This window comes from Loxodonta africana, chromosome 2 (assembly GCF_030014295.1).
Source record: "Loxodonta africana isolate mLoxAfr1 chromosome 2, mLoxAfr1.hap2, whole genome shotgun sequence".
Classification (NCBI taxonomy): Eukaryota; Metazoa; Chordata; class Mammalia; order Proboscidea; family Elephantidae; genus Loxodonta; species Loxodonta africana.
In genome coordinates this window covers 84491138-84512226 of record NC_087343.1, presented here as the reverse complement: position 1 = coordinate 84512226, position 21089 = coordinate 84491138, and the positions used below count along the sequence as shown (strand labels likewise).

At 39.8% G+C, this 21089-nt stretch overlaps 1 protein-coding gene across 2 annotated transcripts in view; it reads right to left on the bottom strand.

The window, feature by feature from the left end:
• CMYA5 (cardiomyopathy associated 5) overlaps positions 1-21089 on the bottom strand; it is a 137192-nt gene that overhangs the window by 27696 nt on the left and 88407 nt on the right. The window contains exons 5-9 of one of the 2 annotated variants that reach the window (XM_023545584.2): positions 20406-20413; positions 19695-19813; positions 9085-9234; positions 5991-6137; positions 4343-4490 (exon numbers count right to left, since the gene is read on the bottom strand). In XM_023545584.2, the coding sequence (XP_023401352.2) occupies positions 4343-4490; positions 5991-6137; positions 9085-9234; positions 19695-19813; positions 20406-20413 (572 nt within the window). Of the gene's footprint in view, positions 1-4342; positions 4491-5990; positions 6138-9084; positions 9235-19694; positions 19814-20405; positions 20414-21089 lie in introns of those variants that run through there. The other variant, XR_002785141.2, reaches the window with a different exon arrangement.

Here is a 21089-nt window from a genome sequence, read left to right as displayed (position 1 = left end):
CTGGCAACCAAAATGAAACTCCCCAATCCGGGGGGCAAGTCAATGCCCTCCCTCAGTTTTGTTTTGTTTTTAAATTAATCAGCCTTCTCTCCCTTCTTTTCATTTCCTGTCAAAGTCTCTTTCTACATCAGTCCAGAGCTTTTAAGGCTGCTTTTTATTTCAGGGATTGAGGATAGGGAAGAGATGTGACCTCACTTAGTTCTTGCTCCCTCTCTCCTCTGCTGAAGATTCCAGACAGATGATTCAAAGTGGGAAAAGACAAAAGGAGAGTGGCTGATCCAATTTATTCATTCATTCACTCCCTCATTCAGTAAATAGACCTTTATTGAGTGTCTACATAAATAAGATCCCTGCTCTTAGCCAACTTATGGTCTGTTGTTGTTGTTGTGTATGGTGGAGTCTATTCCAACTCATAGTGACCCTATAGAACAGAGTAGAACTGCCCCATAGGGTTTCCTAGGTTGTAATCTTTATAGTAGCAGATTGCAAAATCTTTTCTCCTTCAGAGTTGCTGGTGGGTTTGAACTACCAAACTTTCAGTTAGTAGCTGAGTACTTACCCATTGCACAACCAAGGCTCCTCAAACAGAAGTAACTTTTGATCCCCGTTACTCCTTTTCATTGACCTCCAGCTCAATTTTTTTATCTGGTTTAGTATAGGGCTTTTGCACAGGACCCAGAACTTATGTAAGAGTCATATAACCAATGGATAAACAACACTCTAAGTGCCCTTCTCTGCAAGTGACCCATGAAAAGGTTTCCAGCAGATTAGACTAATCCTATCCCCTGGTTGGAAACCCAGGTGCCATAGTGGTTAAGTGCCATGGCTGCTAACCAAAAAGGTAGGTAGTTCAAATCTGCAAGGCACTCCTTGGAAACTCTATGGGGCAGTTCTACTCTGTCCTATAGGGTCTCTAAGAGTCAGAATCAACTTGACAGCTGTGGGTTTGCGTTTGGTTTTGGGTATCTCCTGGTTAAAGAGCCCTGGTGGCACAGTGGTTAAAGTACTCGGCTGCTAACTAGAAGATCAGCAGTTGGAATCCACCAGCCATTCTGCGGGAGAAAGATGTGGTGGTCTGCTTCTATAAAGTTTTACAGCCTTGGGAACCTATGGGGCAGATCTACTCTGTCCTGTAGGATCACTATGAGTCAGAATTGATTTACGGCAATGGGCGTCCCTTAGTTAAAAAGAGCCCTGGTTGTTCAGTGGTTAAGAGCTTGGCTGCTAACCAAAAGTTTGGAACCTACCAGCTGTTCCATGGAAGAAAGATGTGGCAGTCTACTTCCGTAAAGATTTACAGCCTTGGAAACCCTGTGGGACAGTTCTACTCTGTCCTACAGTGTCGTTATGAGTTAGACTAGACTCCACGGCAATGGATCTTTGATTTGATCTCCTGATTGGGTGGCACAAATGGTTAGATACTGACTACTAGCAGAAAGGTTGATGGTTTGAACCCACCCAGAGATACCTCGGAAGATAGAGCTGTTAATCTGCTTCAAGATCATGGCCTTGAAAACCCTGTGGAGCAGTTCTACTCTGCACACGTGGGGTCACCGTGATTCGGAATTGACTTGACAGCAACTGATAACAGCAATAATCCCTTGGGTAAGTATCCAAGCACCTCGAATTAATTAATGCACCATTGTTCTTTACTTTGTTGGCACAGTTTATTTTCTTTGTAATAAGAGAGTATCTTCAATGATAGCCTAACTTTTCTTGTTGCTTTCAGTGCCATGTGTTTAATACCTGGTACCAAAGGTCTTTTAGCACCTAATTGGAAACCGCTCCATCTCCAAGACAGCTCCAAACTATCGACAGGGCTCAGCATGTGGGATTTCCCTTCACTTCTAAATTTCCTGGATTATATCCATTCAATAACATTGTTCTGTAAAGAGTCAGCGAAAGAGAGGAATACCCTTGATGGGATGGATTGACACAGTGGCTGCAACGATGGGCTCAAGCATAGCAATGATTGTGAGGATGATGCAGGACCGGGCAGTGTTTCATTCTGTTTTACACAGGGTCACTGTAAATCAGAACCAACTCGACAGCACCTAACAACAAAAATTGTTCTATAAAAAAAAAAAGTTGTTCTATAGCTATAGCTACTATAAACTTCTGCTTATCCAGCCCCTCATACTCCTGAAAGAAAAATGAACCCATTGGGAAAGTCTCAAAAATAATAAACTACTCAAAAGTCTTGTTTTAATAAGCTCAACTTTTGTGATGGTCAGGTTTTTTCCTACAAATGGAACTGTCATTGGTTTCTTTGGCTTTGATAGAAGAGGATTTGCTTGGAATGCATGTTGATATCAAATGGGCTTTTTTTTTTTTTTTTTGAAGACCCCAGGACAACTAGGGAAGGAAAGAACATTAATCAAAAGGGTTTTGAATGTACTGCATTCTCTCCTCATGTCTATGTTTTTCATGTGACAGAAGGGAACTAAGGATGCACAATAACTCCCAGTTGTCAGGTTACTGAGGTATGCTAATTCAGTTTGTGTAATGACATGAGTTTTAAAACTGGCAGAAAGAATAAGACAGACCTGAGTTTCAATCTTAGCTTCAAACTCTCCATCATTTAATACTTTTGAATTATTTAACCTCTTTGAGTCTCATTTAATGGAGGTCATTTTCTACCTCATAGATTACTGAGAGAGTTAAATGAGATTTAGCACAGTGCTTGGCACGTTGAAGGCCCTCAGTGGACGCCATTTCCCCTTCTACCTTCCCCTTCCCATCTCCTTGTAGCCACATTTATGACATGACATCACAGTTCCTTCTGTGAAGTGGCTACTAGGTCTCAAAGTTTCCAGATCTCTGCTGATTTAAGAGTCCAACTCTGCTGATATTACTTATGCAACCACCAGCTGGAGACTGATAACAAGGATGAGTCATTCAAGAGCATTCCTTAACAATCTCGTCTTGCCTCACAGAGAGCTGAGTGTCTGTACTCTCTCAGAGTTCATGTGAGGATTAAATGGGGCAGTATACCTAAAGTGCTTAAAACATCCACTCCACAAAAACCCAAACTCGTTTCTGTCAAGTCAATTCAGATTCATAGCGACCCTAATGAACAGAGTAGAACTGCCCCATAGGGTTTCCAAGGAGGAGTTGGTGGACTCAAGCTGCCAGCCTTTTGGTTAGCAGCCCAGCTCTTAACCACTGCACCACCAGGGCTCCAGGTATCAGCACATCGTAAATGCTCAATAAAACTCAGTTATTTTCTCTCTCCCTTTCCCTCCCTCTTTTCTAGACCAGGGTTCACCTGTTAGCAGTTAGCACATTAACAAAGATGTTACTCCTTGTACATTTAACATGTTCTCATTACTACTGGAGCTCCTGGATCCCATGCATACATACCCCGCCTAACATAAATTCATCTTTTGATAATTATTTTGTGAAGCTTGTCTACACATACTTGAAAGAAACTATAATTCTTGCTCAGTCATTATGAAACCTCAAAGCATAACTAAATAAATAGCTGTTGATTGACCATGATGCTAATACACTTTATTAAAAAGCTGTCTAATTTCATGCCATTATTCCTAAATTCCATAACCAACCAAAATAGTTTATCTCAGTAAACTTGGTTAAAAAAAAAGCTAAAAATGTCTCTATCAAAATATGAATATTAATCATAGTGATCTGACTATTCATTGTGGCACCTGAAGTTGCTTTATTAGCGTGAGGTTAGAGGTTCGGAAAACACCACCTCAGAGGATCAGGTAACATTTCTCAAATGCTCACTGGATGACTGCCCATAAAATTTTAGCCTCATAATTTTAGTGAGGGAGCTTCCCATTTCTTTTTTCCTGTAAGAATCTCTATAGGTTCTTCATGCTCTTGGAGAAACAGGTATGTCTTTTTGATAATATGTGTGTAATTAGCTTCTTTCTACTACCAATATATCAAGGAGACATTCAGATTCACATAAATACACAAGCTCACTACTAGTTTCCTAAGTTAGGTTGTACTTACTCTGATATAACTTGTAAAAAGTATATAAAAATATGCATAAATCCTGTGTAATCACTCAAGTTAAATATACCTCAAAGAATGTCCAATCCTATTAAAATTTGCATACATTTTCTTTCAAGGGAGTTATTATTCTGCATTGTAGCATGTGTTTTTTATTACAGGCTTAGAGTTCACTGATGAGTAGTGTTGGAGCTGCAAATCAAGTCAGCAGCTTCATTAACTCTGCAGCGTTTTAGGAAGCTTTCCACCCTCTATGAGCGTAGGCTCAGAGGTTAGTTCAGGGTCCTGAGCTCCCTGCCTGAGTCCCTCCGACCACCTGGCTCTGAGTCAGACTCCTCAGTGGAGAGAGGTCCTTCCTTACCTGAGACCCTCACCCTCAGGAGAGTGCTGTCTGCAATACTCCAGAGTGTAGGTCTCCGTGGCCTCTGGGTTGGCAGGCCGCCATCGGACAGTGGCCGTGTTCCAACACACGGTACAGTCCTCAGTGCGGATTACAGGGGTGGAGGGTGCTGCAGAGAGAGAACCAAGTCAATAGCTGGTGGAGCAATGCCAGCTCTACTTCCCTGGTACCCTGGGAAGAATGATTGGGTAGGATTTTAATTAGAATATATTCTGGGTTGAAAATCCCAAAGGTATAAAAATTCATGTAGTGAAAAGCCTCCCTCCCACCCCTGCCTTCCACATTGCCCAATCCTCACCAATCCCCAAACAGACACCCTCTAATATTAAAAAAATACTATTAGCTTCCTATAAATCTTATTGGAAACCCTGGTGGTATAGTGGATAAGAGCTACAGCTGCTAACCAAAAGATCAAATCCACCAGGCGCTCCTTGGAAACCATATGGGGTAGTTCTACCTTGTTCTATAGGGTTGCTCTGAGTTGGAATGAACTCAATGGCAACGGGTTTTTGTTTTTTTTAAATAAATCTTACCAGAGTTTCCTTATACATGTGCAACAAATAAAAATAAAAGTTCTTATCCCCCCACCTTTTATCCAAAAGGTAGCAATGATCTTGCCCTAAGTAGGTGTTCAATAAATACTTGTTTAAAAAGGGAAGAAAGAAGGACAGACAAATGGTAGGAGTGAGTCGTTTCTTCCTTTCAGGCAGTTGCAATTATCTAAAAGACGATGCATCTTTAGCTTATGCTACACCTTTTGCTTCAGCCACCTGTGAAAAGATTACATCAGGGGAGTGCATCCCCAGTTGAATAACGTTGCTTAAAATCTTTTGGGGGCTCCCAGCACCCATATAATGAAGTCTGAGCCTCTTACCTTAGGCGTTCTCGGGTGATGCAAATGGTTAAGTGCTCAGTTACTAACCAAAAGGTTGGCAGTTCAAACCCACCAAGAGGCACCTTGGAAGAAAGGCCTGGTAATTTGCTTCCAAAAGGTCAGTCTTGAAAACCTTATGGAGCGTTCTACTCTCCACACATGTGGTCACCATGAGCCAGAGTCAACTCAAGGCAACTGGTTTGTGTTTTTGGTTTTTTGAGCTTCTTATCTTAATAGACATGGCCTCTGTGCTCTAGCCTTTCTCATCTCATGTCTTTCTTCTTGTTTTTAAGTCAAAGCAATACTACCTGTATATTCCATGCTATTTCTTATCTCCATGACTCTGCTCATATGTCTTCTTCAAGTGGGACACCCTCCATTAACATGTTAATTCCTACTGATCCTTTAAAAGATTTAGTTCAGACATCAATTCTAGAAAGCCATTCCTGTTCATGTCCCTTCCCCAGGCTTTCTCAGGTATCCCTCTGGACTGCTCTCATAATAACCTATGCATATTTGGATCACTGCCCTTACCACAAATTTTCCATGATCTTCTGTTTGTCTGTCTCCCCGACTTGACTATGAGCTTCTTGAGAACAAGAACCCAGTCTTAATCATTGTTGTAGTCCCCGCATTTACAGGACACCCAGCACATGATCGGTGCTTAATAAATGCTTATTGGTTGATCTGAAGAGTATGTGAAGAATTGATTATTGTCTCCTAACACCCCCTTACCTGTCCTAAAAATTGCCCTTTCACTGGGAAGGCTACATCCAGTGAAGTTCACAGCCATTACCCATACTTGATAACATCGGTCAGGTTCCAAATCTTCAAAAATGCAGTAGCTTTCTTTCACTGTCACTCTGTATTCTTCCACCAATTCTAGCATAAAACACAATCAAAAGCTGTAAGGTATCTCCCAAAATCAATTGAAAGTTACAGTTTCTGGGGAAAAAAAAGTGGTCTATAACTTATTTCAGTAGAATAAAGCTGCTGAACTCTTACAGATACCATTATGTGATAGCTACCACTTTAGAATGAATAAAAAAGCAGTAGCATTATGAAAAGGAATATCTAGAATGGCATAGTATTACTTGTGAGTGCTTAAAAAGAAAATAATAGCATATTAGTAAAATTCTAAGCTTCATATACCACAATTAAAGTAACTTACTTCAATAGCAAATATTAAAATTGCATAGAGTTAATGTTAGCTTAAATCTCAGTAATACATCCTCAAGAAAATTCTTAAGAAACAATCCCAGTATTTCAGGAGAATATGTCATAAAATAAGGACAACCCCATATTTTCTAAACTTACGTTGTTCCAAACCATTTTCACAGATTAATAAGCCATTTTAATACTCAGAGTGACTTCCCAGAAGGCCCTGGGTGGCACAAACAGTTAAGTGCCAGGCCATTAACCAAAAGGTTGGTGGTTCAAACCTACCCAGAGGCACCTCAGAAGAAAGGCCTTGTGATCTGCTTCTGAAAGGTCACAGCCACAAAACGCCTGTGAGCACAGTTCTAGTCTGAAGTACATGAGGTCGCCATGAGCCAGAGTCAACTGACTCAGTGGCAACTGGTTTTTCCAAGTTTTAACTCTGGTTTTGTCTCATGAATTATCAAATTCTTTCAACTAGAGACTTCCACAATTTATAGAAATACTTAAATAAATTTCATAGGTCATAACCTACTTTTCGTTTAAGTAATTTTGTTTAATCAAGACATTTTCCTTTTTAAATTTCTTAAATTATTTTACCCTCCATATTTAGGAGTAAATGTTACTCAATATCATTCTGAACACATGGCCCTTTGGGTCAATCTGATTTTCTTACTGAAATTTTCTCTCCTGTAAAAGAATTATTTTCTTCCTTAAATTAGCCTGTGGTCATTTCAGTCATCTTCCTTTATTATTCTTGAATATCGCAACTTCAAAATTCCTTCAGTTAAGAAACTCAGATTGTTTCCTTTTAAAGGAAACTTGGCAGTTCTGTGGTTTAGCATGGTCTATTCAATTTTTGCCTCTCTCTTTCCCAATAAGCTATACTTTGTGGACAAAAAGTTCAGTCTAAAGAATGTCATAAGGTCTTGACACAGAAGAACCCCTTCCCCATAGCTCAGAAACTGCAACTGCAGTTTTCAGCAGAATCCCTCCTGTAAGCTAAGACCTATCACCCTCAGCATTCCTTTCAACAATGCGTATAACACTACATATGTTCCTAGAGACCTACGACACAGTAGCAGAGTAACACCAGAGTATCACGTTGTAGATCATCAGATTAGTTAACTGACATTCAGCAGAATTCAAGCTACTGAAAGAATGAGACACAGGATAGGCAGGGGGTGGGGATGGGGGGTCGATGCACATAAAAAAGCACTACAGGCAGTAAATAGGTTGTTAAAGGGGTCTTGGACAGCCATGAAGTTTTGTCATACAGCTGGATAAATAAGAAAGATACAGAAGAGCTGCGTAGGGCAAAGACATAGGTAGTGTAACAAAACAAACACACAAACAAAAAATGAGCTTTGGAGTCTAAAAGATCTGTGTTTGAATCCTGCCCCTGTTATGTACCGGCTTAACCTCATATCAATTTTCTCATCTGTAAAATGGGAATAACAACACTTATCTCCTTGTGTTGTAAGAGGCATATGGCAATCGGTCCTCAATAAGAGGAGTGGCACAGTGGTTAACTGCTTGGCTGTTAACTGAAAGGTCAGCGGTCCCAAACTACGAGCTGCTCCCCAGCAGAAAGATGTGGCAGTCTCCCTACGGTTCTACTCTGGCCTACAGGGTCTCTATAAGTCAGAATTGACTCAGTGGCAATGGGTAAGTTGGTTAGTAGTATATAGATAAATTTAGTCAACTTTACACTACGCCTAAACTTGTTTGTTTTAGCTTTTTTCTAATCTAAGGAAGTTTCACATGACGTCTCAAAAGACTTAAATACCAGTAACAGTGAAATATATTACCATTCATCTGCATTACATATTATGCTCCTGAGTTTTGTAATAGGATGTCAATCCGGCCACATGATCACGTGATTTCCAAAGTATATGTGTCCGTCTTCAACAAACAACACAGAATGCCTAGCACTTTCAGTTCTGATTCATGAGGAAGTACAACCTCAAACTGCTTGGCTTCTATGTCTTATTAGAAATACTACTGAAGAGAGACCTTTACAGAGGCTCAACTATAAGACAAGCCATCCATTCACCGTGCTAAGAAGCACTTTCACACCTCTCCACATATTAAGTTGGGACATCAAACACCACACCAAACCTAGGCCCGTGCCTTGAGAACTGCAAACATTGAATTCACCTTTATGGTTTGCTTGTAGCTTTCATCAAAGGTGGATCTGAGAAACTGCCAATCATGGTATCCAATGCTGCATTTACATGAAAATTATTGTGGAGAACACTGTCCTTTAAATAGCTCATTTCCACTCTACCAGTGGAACACATTAAATTTTTCTTTTAGGCCTCGGTGTTGGTTAAAATCGTGTTCTTCGAAACTCTAGTTAATATGCTCTTTTCTGAAAATGAGAATCACTTAATTGCTCTTGTTATCCTGAGAGCTCAAAGCTAAATGTGAATCTCAATTACAATATACATGTTGACAATTACGATGATATTTATGCATTTTTGTTTCCTGATTTCCAAATTTTGCTTGTATGTTATTTCATCACGTGTGGGTTGTTTTTGTTTGGTAAGGGCCTGTAAATGCTTAATGGAAAGAGTCATAACATGTATATGTTTAAATACTTCACATTAAGATGCAGGAATATATGCATGCACCATATTTGTGTGTCTATTACAAATCACAATCCTACCATTTACTTCTTGGTCATCTTGTGGCTCCTCCATGCAGTAAACCTGGAATGAGTCAATGACATCTTCCTTGTTCATGCTCCAATAAACTGTGATCGTTGTGCTAGTGGCAGAATTTGGTTCCTGAGGTTCTAATCTAGGAGGCTGTGGAACTGGAATATAAGCAAGATTTTTTATAATATTGTTTTTACTTACTGATTTTTTTTTTTAAGTCACTTATGCTTGTTGACAAAAAAAATTTAAGCAATACAGGAATACACAGAGTAAAAGACAGGAGAGCATCATTGATCCCAACATCACTCAACCCCATTTCTATTCCTTGGAGGCAACCACTGTTAAGTTTGAGTGTGTATCTCTCCAGAATACTTTCTACATGTGTACAAATAATACACATAGAAATAAATGAGCATCGATCCCAAAATGAGTTCAGTTGATAATACCCAGTGCCAAAAACCCAGTGTGGTTGAGTCGATTCCGACTCATAGCGACCCTATAGGACAGAGTAGAACTGCCCCATAGAGTTTCCAAGGAGTGCCTGGCAGATTCGAACCGCTGACCCTTTGGTCAGCAGCTGTAGCACTTAACCACTATGCCACCAGGGTTTCCCCAATTGATAATACTCTTCTGTAATTCTATATTTAGAGCAATAAACTTATACGGTTTAGAGGATGCATCAAATAAATTGGTTTCCCTTCAAAACAAAAACTTGAGTATGCTTCGCTAGATAACCAATGCTGTCTCCCTATATATCAGTAGAGAGTCTATAGTCACAACAGACAAATGAAATCCTTTTTAGATGTAGTTACTATTCTTAGGGAGTCCTGATGGTACAGTGGTTAAGAGCTACAACTGCTAACCAAAAGTTCAAATCCACCAACCACTCCTTGGAAACCCTACGGGGCAGTTCTACTCTGTCCCATAGGGTTGCTGAGTCGGAATTGACTCTACAGCAACAGGTTTTTGGGTTTTACTATCCATGGCTAAAAACGCTTCCATGAATAAAATATCAAAATATACTTTCTGAATCTACTATCCATTTCTTCTTCTAAATGACTATACCTACAGATTTTTTTTTATTCATGTAAAAATTACATAGGAGGTAAAGTGTTCTATTAACTGATTCAAATGTAGTTTAACTAATTTAAAAATCTAGTCTAACTCCATTGCTCTGAATTTTAAAGACAACAATATTCTTAAGTGTTTTACGAGAGATTTTAAAAGTTTAATTATGTTTATTGAATACTAATGTTACATTCAACACCATAAATCATTTCCTATACAACTCTCCTCTAAAATTTATGAGACACAAAAATCACTGAACATATTTTACAGATTAGAGGAAAAGATTATTCTTGTAGTTGATTTTAAATTTATTTTTGTGGTTTTTTTTCTAGACAACAATTTTCTGAGAGATAAGCTTACTGAAATAATATGGGCCAAATTTTATTAGATCACTTTATTAAAAGCTGACACTAAAAGAAAAAAAAAAAACACAAAGTTTAGCTCAGCCAGAAGATAAAAACAAGAAAAAATTAATAGGTGCAAAGAATGGAACAAAATGACACAAATTGAAAGATTCAATAAAGAGTTGAAGAAATGTACAAAGTTATGAAAAATGAGAAGTAGGCTAGGAGAGTGGTGAAGTTTATGGGCTTCAGAGCAGAGAAGCTGGCCTAAGAATAAATCCCAGATGCCTCACTTACTAGTGGTATTATCTTAGCCTCAGTTTCCCCATCTTTAAAAATAGAAAACAACACTAATACCATTACCTCCCAGAGTTGTTGTAGGAAGCAAGATAATGTGTGTTAAGTACTCAGCAAAGTGCCTGACACATAACCAGACACGGAAGTGACTATCCATGTGTGATGGTTACTGTCACTTAGCAGTATTAACAAAAACAGCCAAATAAAGGGCACAGAGAAGAATTCCAACAGTTTGATATCTTGAATAGAAGAGTTTGTATAAAAAATGTGGCAGTACGGCGTCAAGAAATGATATTGGACAAGAACTCAAACTAGAGACACAGATCCTAAAGGAATTAGCTATATGAACTTGGGCAAAGTACTCAATCACTTTGGGCCTATTTTCTTTTTTGTAAAATGAGGAATTTGAGGCTAAATTATTCAAGGGTCCTTCCAGTGCTAACATTCAGAAGGCAAAACGACTTTGGCAGGAGCACAGAAAATGCCAAATCCCTGAGGATGGGATCAAATTAGGGATCCATCATCTGGTAAATCAAAACGGCCACAGAGGTAAAACATACAGAGCGCAGCTGTTCCCCAAGGACTGGTGCTGGTTCAGAGACCTTTACTTTACCTCTCAATTTACTTGTTTGTCTTCCCAACAGGAAACTGGTGTCACATTCTACAGAGGTCTGTCCAGAGACATAGAGCTCTGTAAATTTTCATGTTGCCCAGGTTTACTGAAGAGCCAAGCAGAATCTTCAATTATTGTCAATTGTGTTTCAAGCAATGTCAGAGAACTCCTTGAGGCATGAACAATTGCCCTCTTTTTTTCTAGGAATTATACATTGAGCTATATCTGCTTATTTAGATTACATCTGTCTCTTTCAAAACAGTAATATCTTTTCATATTTCTCTCTTGCACGTACACGCTTGTTTTTTCACTCTCTTTTTTTGCAGGGGTAGCTTAACAAACTGATAATTAACCCAAACAAACAAAACAATCACCTAATTTTAATGAAAACCAGTTGTAATTATGGTGTTGGTGAAGAATATTGAATACAGCACAGACTGCCAGAAGACTGAACAGATCTGTCTTGGAAGATGTACGGCCCGAATGTTCCTTAGAAAAAAGGATGGTGAGACTTCGTCTCACATACTTTGTACATCGTTATCAGTAGGGACCAGTCCCTGGAGAAGGACACCATGCTTGGTAAAGTAGAGGGTCAGTGAAAAAGAGGAAGACCCTCAACGAGGTGGACTGACACAGTGGCTGCAACAACAGGCTCAAGCAAGCAATGATTATGAGACTGGCATAGGACTGGGCAGTGTTTCATTTTGCTGTACATAGGGTTGCTGAGTCAGAACCAATTCGATGGCACCTAACAACAACAGCAGTTGTAAAGAATTAAGCAAAGCACCTAAATATAAAATCTAAAATGATAAAGATCATGGAAGAAAAAATAGGGACAACGTTAGGAGCCCTAATACATGGCATAAACAGTATACAAACATTACTAAAATGCAGAAGAAAAACTAGATAACTGGGAGCTCCTAAAAATCAAACACCTGTGCTCATCCAAAGACTTCACCAAAAGACTAAAAAGATTACCTATAGACTGGGAAAAAGTTTTTAGCTATGACATGTCCAATCAGCGCCTGATCTAGAAAATCTATATCATACTGCAAAAACTCAACTACAAAAAGACAAATAACCCAATTAAAAAGCAGGCAAAAGGTATGAACAGACACTTCACTAAAGAAGACATAAAGGTAGCTAACAGATATATGAGGAAATGCTCACAATCATTAGCCATTGTTGTTGTTGTTGTTCTTAGGTGCCGTCTCGTCAGTTCCGACTCATAGCGACCCTATGCACTACAGAACGAAGCACTGCCGGGTCCTGCACCATCTTTACAATCGTTCTTATGCTTGAGCTCATTGTTGCAGCCACTGTGTCAATCCACCTCGTTCAGGGTCTTCCTCTTTTCCGCTGACCCTGTATTCTGCCAAGCATGATGTCCTTCTCCAGGGACTGATCCCTTCTGACAACATGTCCAAAGTATGTAAGACGCAGTCTCGCCATCCTTGCCTCTAAGGAGCATTCTGGCCGCACTTCGTCCGAGACAGATTTGTTCGTTCTTTTGGCAGTCCATCGTATATTCAATATTCTTCGCCAACACCACAATTCAAAGGCGTCAACTCTTCTTCGGTCTTCCTTATGCATTGTCCAGCTTTCACATGCATATGATGTGATTGAAAACACCATGGCTTGGGTCAGGCGCACCTTAGTCTTCAGGGTTACATCTTTGCTCTTCAACACTTTGAAGAGGTCCTTTGCAGCAGATTTGCCCAGTGCAATGCGTCTTTTGATTTCTTGACTGCTGCTTCCATGGCTGTTGATTGTGAATCCAAGTAAAATGAAATCCTTGACAACTTCAATCTTTTCTCTGTTTATCATGATGTTGCTCATTGGTCCAGTTGTGAGGATTTTTCTTTTCTTTACCTTGAGGTGTAATCCATACTGAAGGCTGTGGTCTTTGATCTTCATTAGTAAGTGCTTCAAGTCCTCTTCACTTTCAGCAAGCAAGGTTGTGTCATCTGCATAACGCAGGTTGTTAATGAGTCTTCCTCCAATCCTGATGCCCAATTCTTCTTCATATAGTCCAGCTTCTCGGATTATTTGTTCAGCATACAGATTAAATAGGTATAGTGAAAGAATACAATCTTGGCACACACCTTTCCTGACTTTAAACCAATCAGTATCCCCTTGTTCTGTCCGGACAACTGCCTCTTGATCTATGTAAAGGTTCCTCATGAGCACAATTAAGTGTTCTGGAATTCCCATTCTTCGTAGTGTTATCCATAGTTTGTTATGATCCACACAGTCGAATGCCTTTGCATAGTCAACAAAACACAGGTAAACATCCTTCTGGTATTCTCTGCTTTCAGCCAGAATCCATCTGACATCAGCAATGATATCCCTGGTTCCACGTCCTCTTCTGAATCCAGCCTGAATTTCTGGCAGTTCCCTGTCGATATACTGCTGCAGCTGTTTTTGAATGATCTTCAGCAAAATTTTCCTTGCATGTGATATTAATGATATTGTTCTATAATTTCCACATTGGGTTGGATCACCTTTCTTGGGAATAGGCATAAATATGGATCTCTTCCAGTCAGTTGGCCAGGAAGCTGTCTTCCGTATTTCTTGGCATAGACAAGTGAGCACCTCCAGTGCTGCATCCATTTGTTGAAACATCTCAATTGATATTCCATCAATTCCTGGAGCCTTGTTTTTTGCCAATGCCTTCAGAGCAGCTTGGACTTCTTCCTTCAGTATCATTGGTTCCTGATCATATGCCACCTCTTGAAATGGTTGAATATCGAGTAATTCTTTTTGGTATAACGACTCTGCATATTCCTTACATCTCCTTTTGATGCTTCCTGCGTCATTTAATATTTTCCCCATTGAATCCTTCACTATTGCAACTCAAGGCTTCAATTTTTTCTTCAGTTCTTTCAGCTTGAGAAACACCAAGCATGTTCTTCCCTTTTGGTTTTCCATCTCCAGCTCTTTGCACATGCCATTATAATACTTTGTCTTCTCGAGAGGCCCTTTGAAATCTTCTGTTTAGCTCTTTTACTTCATCAATTCTTCCTTTTGCTTTAGGTGTTCGACAGTCTAGAGCAAGTTTCAGAGTTTCCTCTGACATCCATCTTGGTCTTTCTTTCCTGTCTTTTCAGTGACCTCTTGCTTTCTTCATGGATGATGCCCTCGATTTCATTCCACAACTCATCTGGTCTTCAGTCACTAGTGTTCAATGCGTCAAATCTATTGTTCAGATGGTCTCTAAATTCAGGTGGGATATGCTCAAGGTCATATTTTGGCTCTCATAGACTTGCTCTGATTTTCTTCAGTTTTAGCATGAACTGGCATAAGAGCAATTGATGGTCTGTTCCACAGTCAGCCCCTGGCCTTGTTCTGACTGATGATACTGAGCTTTTCCATTGTCAATTTGATTTCTGTGTGTTCCATCTGGTGAGGTTCATTTGTATACCCACCGTTTATATTGGTGAAAGAAGGTATTTGCAACGAAGAAGTCACTGATCTTGCAAAATTCTATCATTTGATCTCCGGCATTGTTTCTATCACCAAGGCCCTATTTTCCAACTACTGATCCTTCTTTGTTTCCAACTTTCACATTCCAATCACAGGTAATTATCAATGCATCTTGACTGCACGTTCGATCAATTTCAGACTGCAGCAGCTGATAAAAATCTTCTATTTCTTCGTCTTTGGCCCTAGTTGTTGGTGCATAAATTTGAGTAATAGTCGTATTAACTGGTCTTCCTTGTAGGCGTATGAATATTATCCTATCACTGACAGCACTGTACTTCAGGATAGATCTTGAAACATTCTTTTTGACGATGAATGCAACACCATTCCTCTTCAAGTTGTCATTCCCAGCATAGTAGACTATATGGTTGCCCAACTCAAAATGGCCAGTACCAGTCCATTTCAGCTCACTAATGCCTAGGATATCGATGTTTATGAGTTCCATTTCATTTTTGACGATTTCCAATTTTCCTAGATTCATACTTCATACATTCCAGGTTCCGATTATTAATGGATGTTTGCAGCTGTTTCTTCTCATTTTGAGTTGTGCCACATCAGCAAATGAAGGTCCCGAAAGCTCTACTCCATCCACGTCATTAAGGTCGGCTCTACTTTGAGGAGGCAGCTCTTCCCCAGTCATCTTTTGAGTGCCTTCCAACCTGGGGGACTCATCTTCCAGCTATATCAGACAATGTTCCACTACTATTCATAAGGTTTTCACTGGCTAATGTTTTTCAGAAGCAGACTGCCAGGTCCTTCTTCCTAGTCTGTCTTAGTCTGGAAGCTCAGCTGAAACCTGTCCTCTGTGGGTGACCCTGCTGGTATCTGAATACTGGTGGCATAGCTTCTAGCATCACAGCAACATGCAAGTCCCCACAGTACGACCAACTGACAGACATTAGAGAAATGCAAATCAAAACTACAATGAGATTCCATCTCACTCCAACAATGCTGGCATTAATCCAAAAAACACAAAATAATAAATATTGGAGAGGTTGTGGAGAGACTGGAACACTTAAACACTGCTGGTGGGAATGTAAAATGGTACAACCACTTTGGAAATCGATTTGGCATTTCCTTAAAAAGCCAGAAATAGAACTACCGTACGATCCAGCAATCCCACTCCTTAGAATATATCCTAGAGAAATAAGAGCCTTTACATGAACAGATATATGCACACCCATGTTCATTGCAGCACTGTTTACAATAGCAAAAAGATGGAAGCAACCAAGGTGCCCATCAATGGATGAATGGATAAATAATGGTATATTCACACAATGGAATACTGACCATCGATAAAGAACAGTGATGAATCTGTGAAACATTTCATAACATGGAGGAATCTGGAAGGCATTATGCTGAGTGAAATTAGTCAGCTGCAAAAGGACACTATTATAAGAACTCGAGAAAGAGTTTAAACAGAGAATAAAATATTCTTTGATGGTTACAAGAGGGAGAGGGAGGGAGGGAGGAAAAGAAGTATTCACTAATTAGATAGTAGATAAGAACTACTTTAGGTGAAGGGAAAGACAACACACAATACAGGAGAGGTCAGCACAACTGGACTAAGCCAAAAGCAAAGAAGTTTCCTGAATAAACTGAATGCTTCGAAGGCCAGCATAGCAGTGGCGGGAGTTTGGGGACCATGGTTTCAGGGGACATCTAAGCCAACTGGCATAATAGAATCTGTTAAGATAACATTCTGCATCCCACTTTGGAAAGTGGCATCTGGGGTCTTAAACGCAAGCAAGCAGCCATCCAAGTTGCATCAATTGGTCTCAGCCCACCTGGACCAAAGGAAACGAAGAATATCAAGGACACAAGGTAATTATGAGCCCAAGAGACAGAAAGGGCCACATAAACCAGAGACTATATTAGCCTGAGACCAGAAGAACTAGATGGTGCCCAGCTACAAGAGACGACTGCCCCAACAGGGAACACAACAGAGAGCCCCTGAGGGAGCAGGAGAGCAGTGGGATGCAGATCTCAAATTCTCATAAAAAGACCAGACTTAACAGTCTGACTGAGACTAGAAGGACCCTGGTGGTCTTGGCCCCCAGTCCTTCTGTTAGCTCAGGAGAGGAATCATTCCCAAAGCCAACTCTTCAGACAGGGATTGGACTGGACAATGAGATAGAAAAAGATGCTGGTGAAGAATGAGCTTCTTGGATCAAGTAGACACTTGAGGCTACTTTGGCATCTCCTATCTGGAGGGGAGATGAGAGGGCAGAGGAGGTTAGAAGCTCGTGGAATAGACACGAAAAGAGAGAGTGGAGGGAAGGAGCGGGCTGTCTCATTAGGGGGAGAGCAGTTAGGAGTATATAGCAAGGTGTATATAAACTTTTTGTATGAGAGACTGACTTGATTTGCAAACTTTCACTTAAGGCACAATAAAAATTAAAAAAAAAAAAAAAGAATTAAGCAAAGCACCTAGGCTTGAAATAATTTGTTATGTAATGTGCCTCGGCCTAAAAAGCATTAAAGTTAACATCCTTTTTCAGAAAAATGAAAACAGTTTTACTTTTCAAAGTATTATGAAATTAAAAAGGGAACAATATTCCATAGATGCAATCTAATAAGGGGCCCTGGTGGCACGATGGTTAAAAGCTACCGTTGCCAACCAAAAGGCCACCACTTCAAATCCTTGAAAGCCCTATGGGGCAATTCTACTCTGCCCTATAGGGCCACTATGAGTTGGAATCTTTTCAAAGCATTCTAAAATTAAAAAGGGAGTAAGGATATTCCACAGATGCAATCTAATAATAATGACTGGATTTACAACGGTTGCTATGAGTCGGAATCAACTTGACAGCAACAGGTTTGGGGTTTTTTCTGTTGTTGTTCATTCAGTAGAAGAGTATCAGAGACTCAGAGTTTGTAAGTTAGTGACTTTGTTTACACTTTGTAGTAATACGCTTGAATAGCTATGATGTCAAAAAATACAAAGTAGAATTTTAAGGCTTCTTTGCCAGAAGCTGAGACATTGGACAGAAGAGTCACCCAAAGGATTCCCATCTGTGTAATGGAGTGTGGCCACAAAGAACCGTCACACTTGGTGAGTTAAGCAGTAAATGGACTTGAACTTCAGGACCTGGGGCCAGAGTCTATAGATTTCCACTCAACTCAGGTTTCTAAAGGTCTCCAGGAGCCAGAGTCAAGAAAGCCTTGAGTATCACTAATCCATGTTTTTCTCTCCTTTCAAAGCAGTACACTCTGCCTCTTTGGGGTAGAGCCGTGGTTTAGTGCAGAGTCTGAAGCCAAATTGCTCACACCCCACATACCTGAACTAGCTGTGTGGTCTTGGGCAATATGACACACTTTTCTCAAGCATCCTCATCTGTCAATAATAAAATGTATTTTCTAAAACATACCTCCTAGGATTGTTGTGAGATTCAATGATATGATATGTTTAACAGTCTTTCCACAGTACCAGGCATCGTGCAAGCAGCAAATATCTGTTTGCTCTGTTGCTCAATGGAAAAGTCACATTCTTTCCTCTGTTCAGTTTAGGGAGTGATCAGATTAACTTTTCAGGTACCAGTGGGGTACCTGAGAGGCAGCACTGGTCACAAAATGAACAGAGCTATGCAGCAGCAAGTCAACACGCAGGGCTTCAGTTCTGTAAAGCAGATGTACCCGGCAGTGTTTATCGCAGAGACCAGTCTCTCCATAAACAGTCTCCAACCACTGGGTCTGCCATGTGTACTACCTCTGGCTTAATCATTAACACTTCCTGACAATTTAACTCTGACCTCCAAAACATATAAAATGACCTCTGATTGCCCAACAGATATTCAAATGTTTATCTTTCTAAATGAACAACAGCATATAGCAAATCTCTTAAAAGCCAAAGATCTCCTCTGTTATTAAGAATTTCTTAGTTTGCAATCACTGCTCTATTCTAATGCCTCCTAGAGACATTACAGGGAGATATCCTTTAGTTTTGAGACATTTCTAGAAAAAGCCCATTAGGATACCTGACTGAAATTTTCCCTTTATATAGTTTTTTTTTTTTTTAAAGATACAGTAGCCTTTTTACCAGTTACTAAACTAAAACTCTTCCTACAGAAATGATAGTTAACTGCCAATTTAAAAACCACTTTTCTAAGCTTTAAGACTTTAAGGTGGTTTTGGAAGAACATAGCATCTTTTAAGGAGGACATCTGAGTACGCTGTACAGTAACTTGGTAACTTCACTGAAACAAAGCACCTCTTAGAAATCTAAGTAAGTTTCATTGTCTTGTTTGTTAAAATAGCACATTAAAAAATATTTGAAGAGCCGGCAGGATGCTTCTGACAGCTGAGTGGGAGGCTCCGGGCTACAGAGCATGATGCTGAGCTGTTAGTTCTCTAAGCTAATATGTTTAGCTAGAAAAAAAGGAAGAAGAACTGAAATCGAAGAGGGGAAAACCACTCACAAGGAAAAATCTGTTGAGCACATAAAAATATTTAATTTACTTTTCCTTCTATACCTGGCTGCTGGCAGGAAGCAAATAATCTCCAAAGCAAGGGAGAGAAATCCTACTTTAAAAGAAAAGAAAAAAAAAAAAAAAAGAGGAGACCCTTTGGTTCTATTGCTGCTTGTTCCCACCTCCACAGTATCCCTGCACAGCCATAAAGCTTCAAATGGAAATATGGTTGATAACTGAAATGGTGTACTGGTCGCACGTTTTATTTCAGAATTCAGTTTTAATATTTGGCAACCAAGACTTTCATTTTTTTCATTAATTTTCTTATATTAAAAAACTTAACAAAACAAACAAGCAAAAGCTCCTGGATTTCATCAAGATAGTTAACGCATTAAAATTCTTACCAGCCACTTGTTTTAGCATCTGGTCACTTCTTGCCGCGCGGTCTTCATAATGCTCAAAAAGGGAAAACGCAGCAGGCATGTTCTCTAAAGAAGCAGTGCTCTCCATTGCAGAAAGCAACCTAGCAGGGTGAAAACATTTCCAGATAAGTCAGGAACTTATTAACATACAGAATGAAAGCTAAAAACAATTGTCCAAAATGAAATTGGTGGTGGTGGTGGTTTTTATGAGGCAGGGCCTCTAACTGATTCCAAAAAGCATTTCAACTGCTTCAAAGTCTGGAAATACATGTCTAAAGTCTATTCTTAGAGTTCTTGAGTGCAACTGGTAATACTGGCAATTTCATTCCTACAGCCTCAAATGGAAACAATCCTGCCAAATTATGCAGTCTTCAATTTCTCATCTATAAAATTAGTCCTCAAAATTACTACTTTTTAATGGTTATTTATTTCCTTAAGGATATAAAGGTTCAAAGCATCTGTAGGATGTCTTGCTATTCTTAGCCCTTACTATTATGCTTCTGCCCATAAAAAACCAAACCCATTGTCATCAAGTCAATTCCAACTCATAGCAACCCCATAGGACAGAGTAGAACTGCCCCATAGGGTTCCCAAGGAGCGGCTGGTGGATTCAAACTGCTGACCTTTAGTCTTAACCACTGTGCCACCAAGGCTCCATATTATACTTTCAGTCACTCAAAAAATACTGTTAACCTACTGTTCTAGGCCCTGGGGATACAGCAGTGAAAGAGGGTAAAAATCTACTCATTCTTTTAAGAATAAACAAGCCACAGTTTACAATTTAACAGCTTTTGTTATAGACCCTCTTAGGAAGGAGGCCAACAATTAGCATTGGTAAATCCAAGTAAAACCTGGATGAAAAAAACAGGATAACTCTGAAGGAGAGAGAGAAGGAGAAATTGCAGAAGCATTTCTCTTCAGCGTGAGGGCCTCACACTGGATCAGGAGATCCCATCTGTGCACCTCTCTCACACAAGACTGCTACTATCTTCCAGCAATTAAGTCAGCTGTGAGGAACTGCACCGGCTTCATTACCACAGACTTTTTGGTTTTCCCAGCACTGGTTTTTTTTTTTTTTCAGCACAGATCCACCTCAAAGCCTTTGCACTTACTGTTGGAATCTTCTTTTCTTAAATATTTGTATGGCTCCTCCCTTTGCTTGACTTTTATCTCTGTTCAAATGGGAGCTCCTCGGAGAGGCCACCCCTGGGTCTGCAACTAACACAGCACTGTCCTCTTTTGCCCTTACTCTGTTTCATTTTACTTCCTCCAGTTTACCACATCCAGTTTGTTTTTTGTCAGGCTACTTCACTAGAATGTAATCTACATGCAGAAAGGGACTTTGTTTCGTTCACTGAGTAAACAAGAGGCCAATAG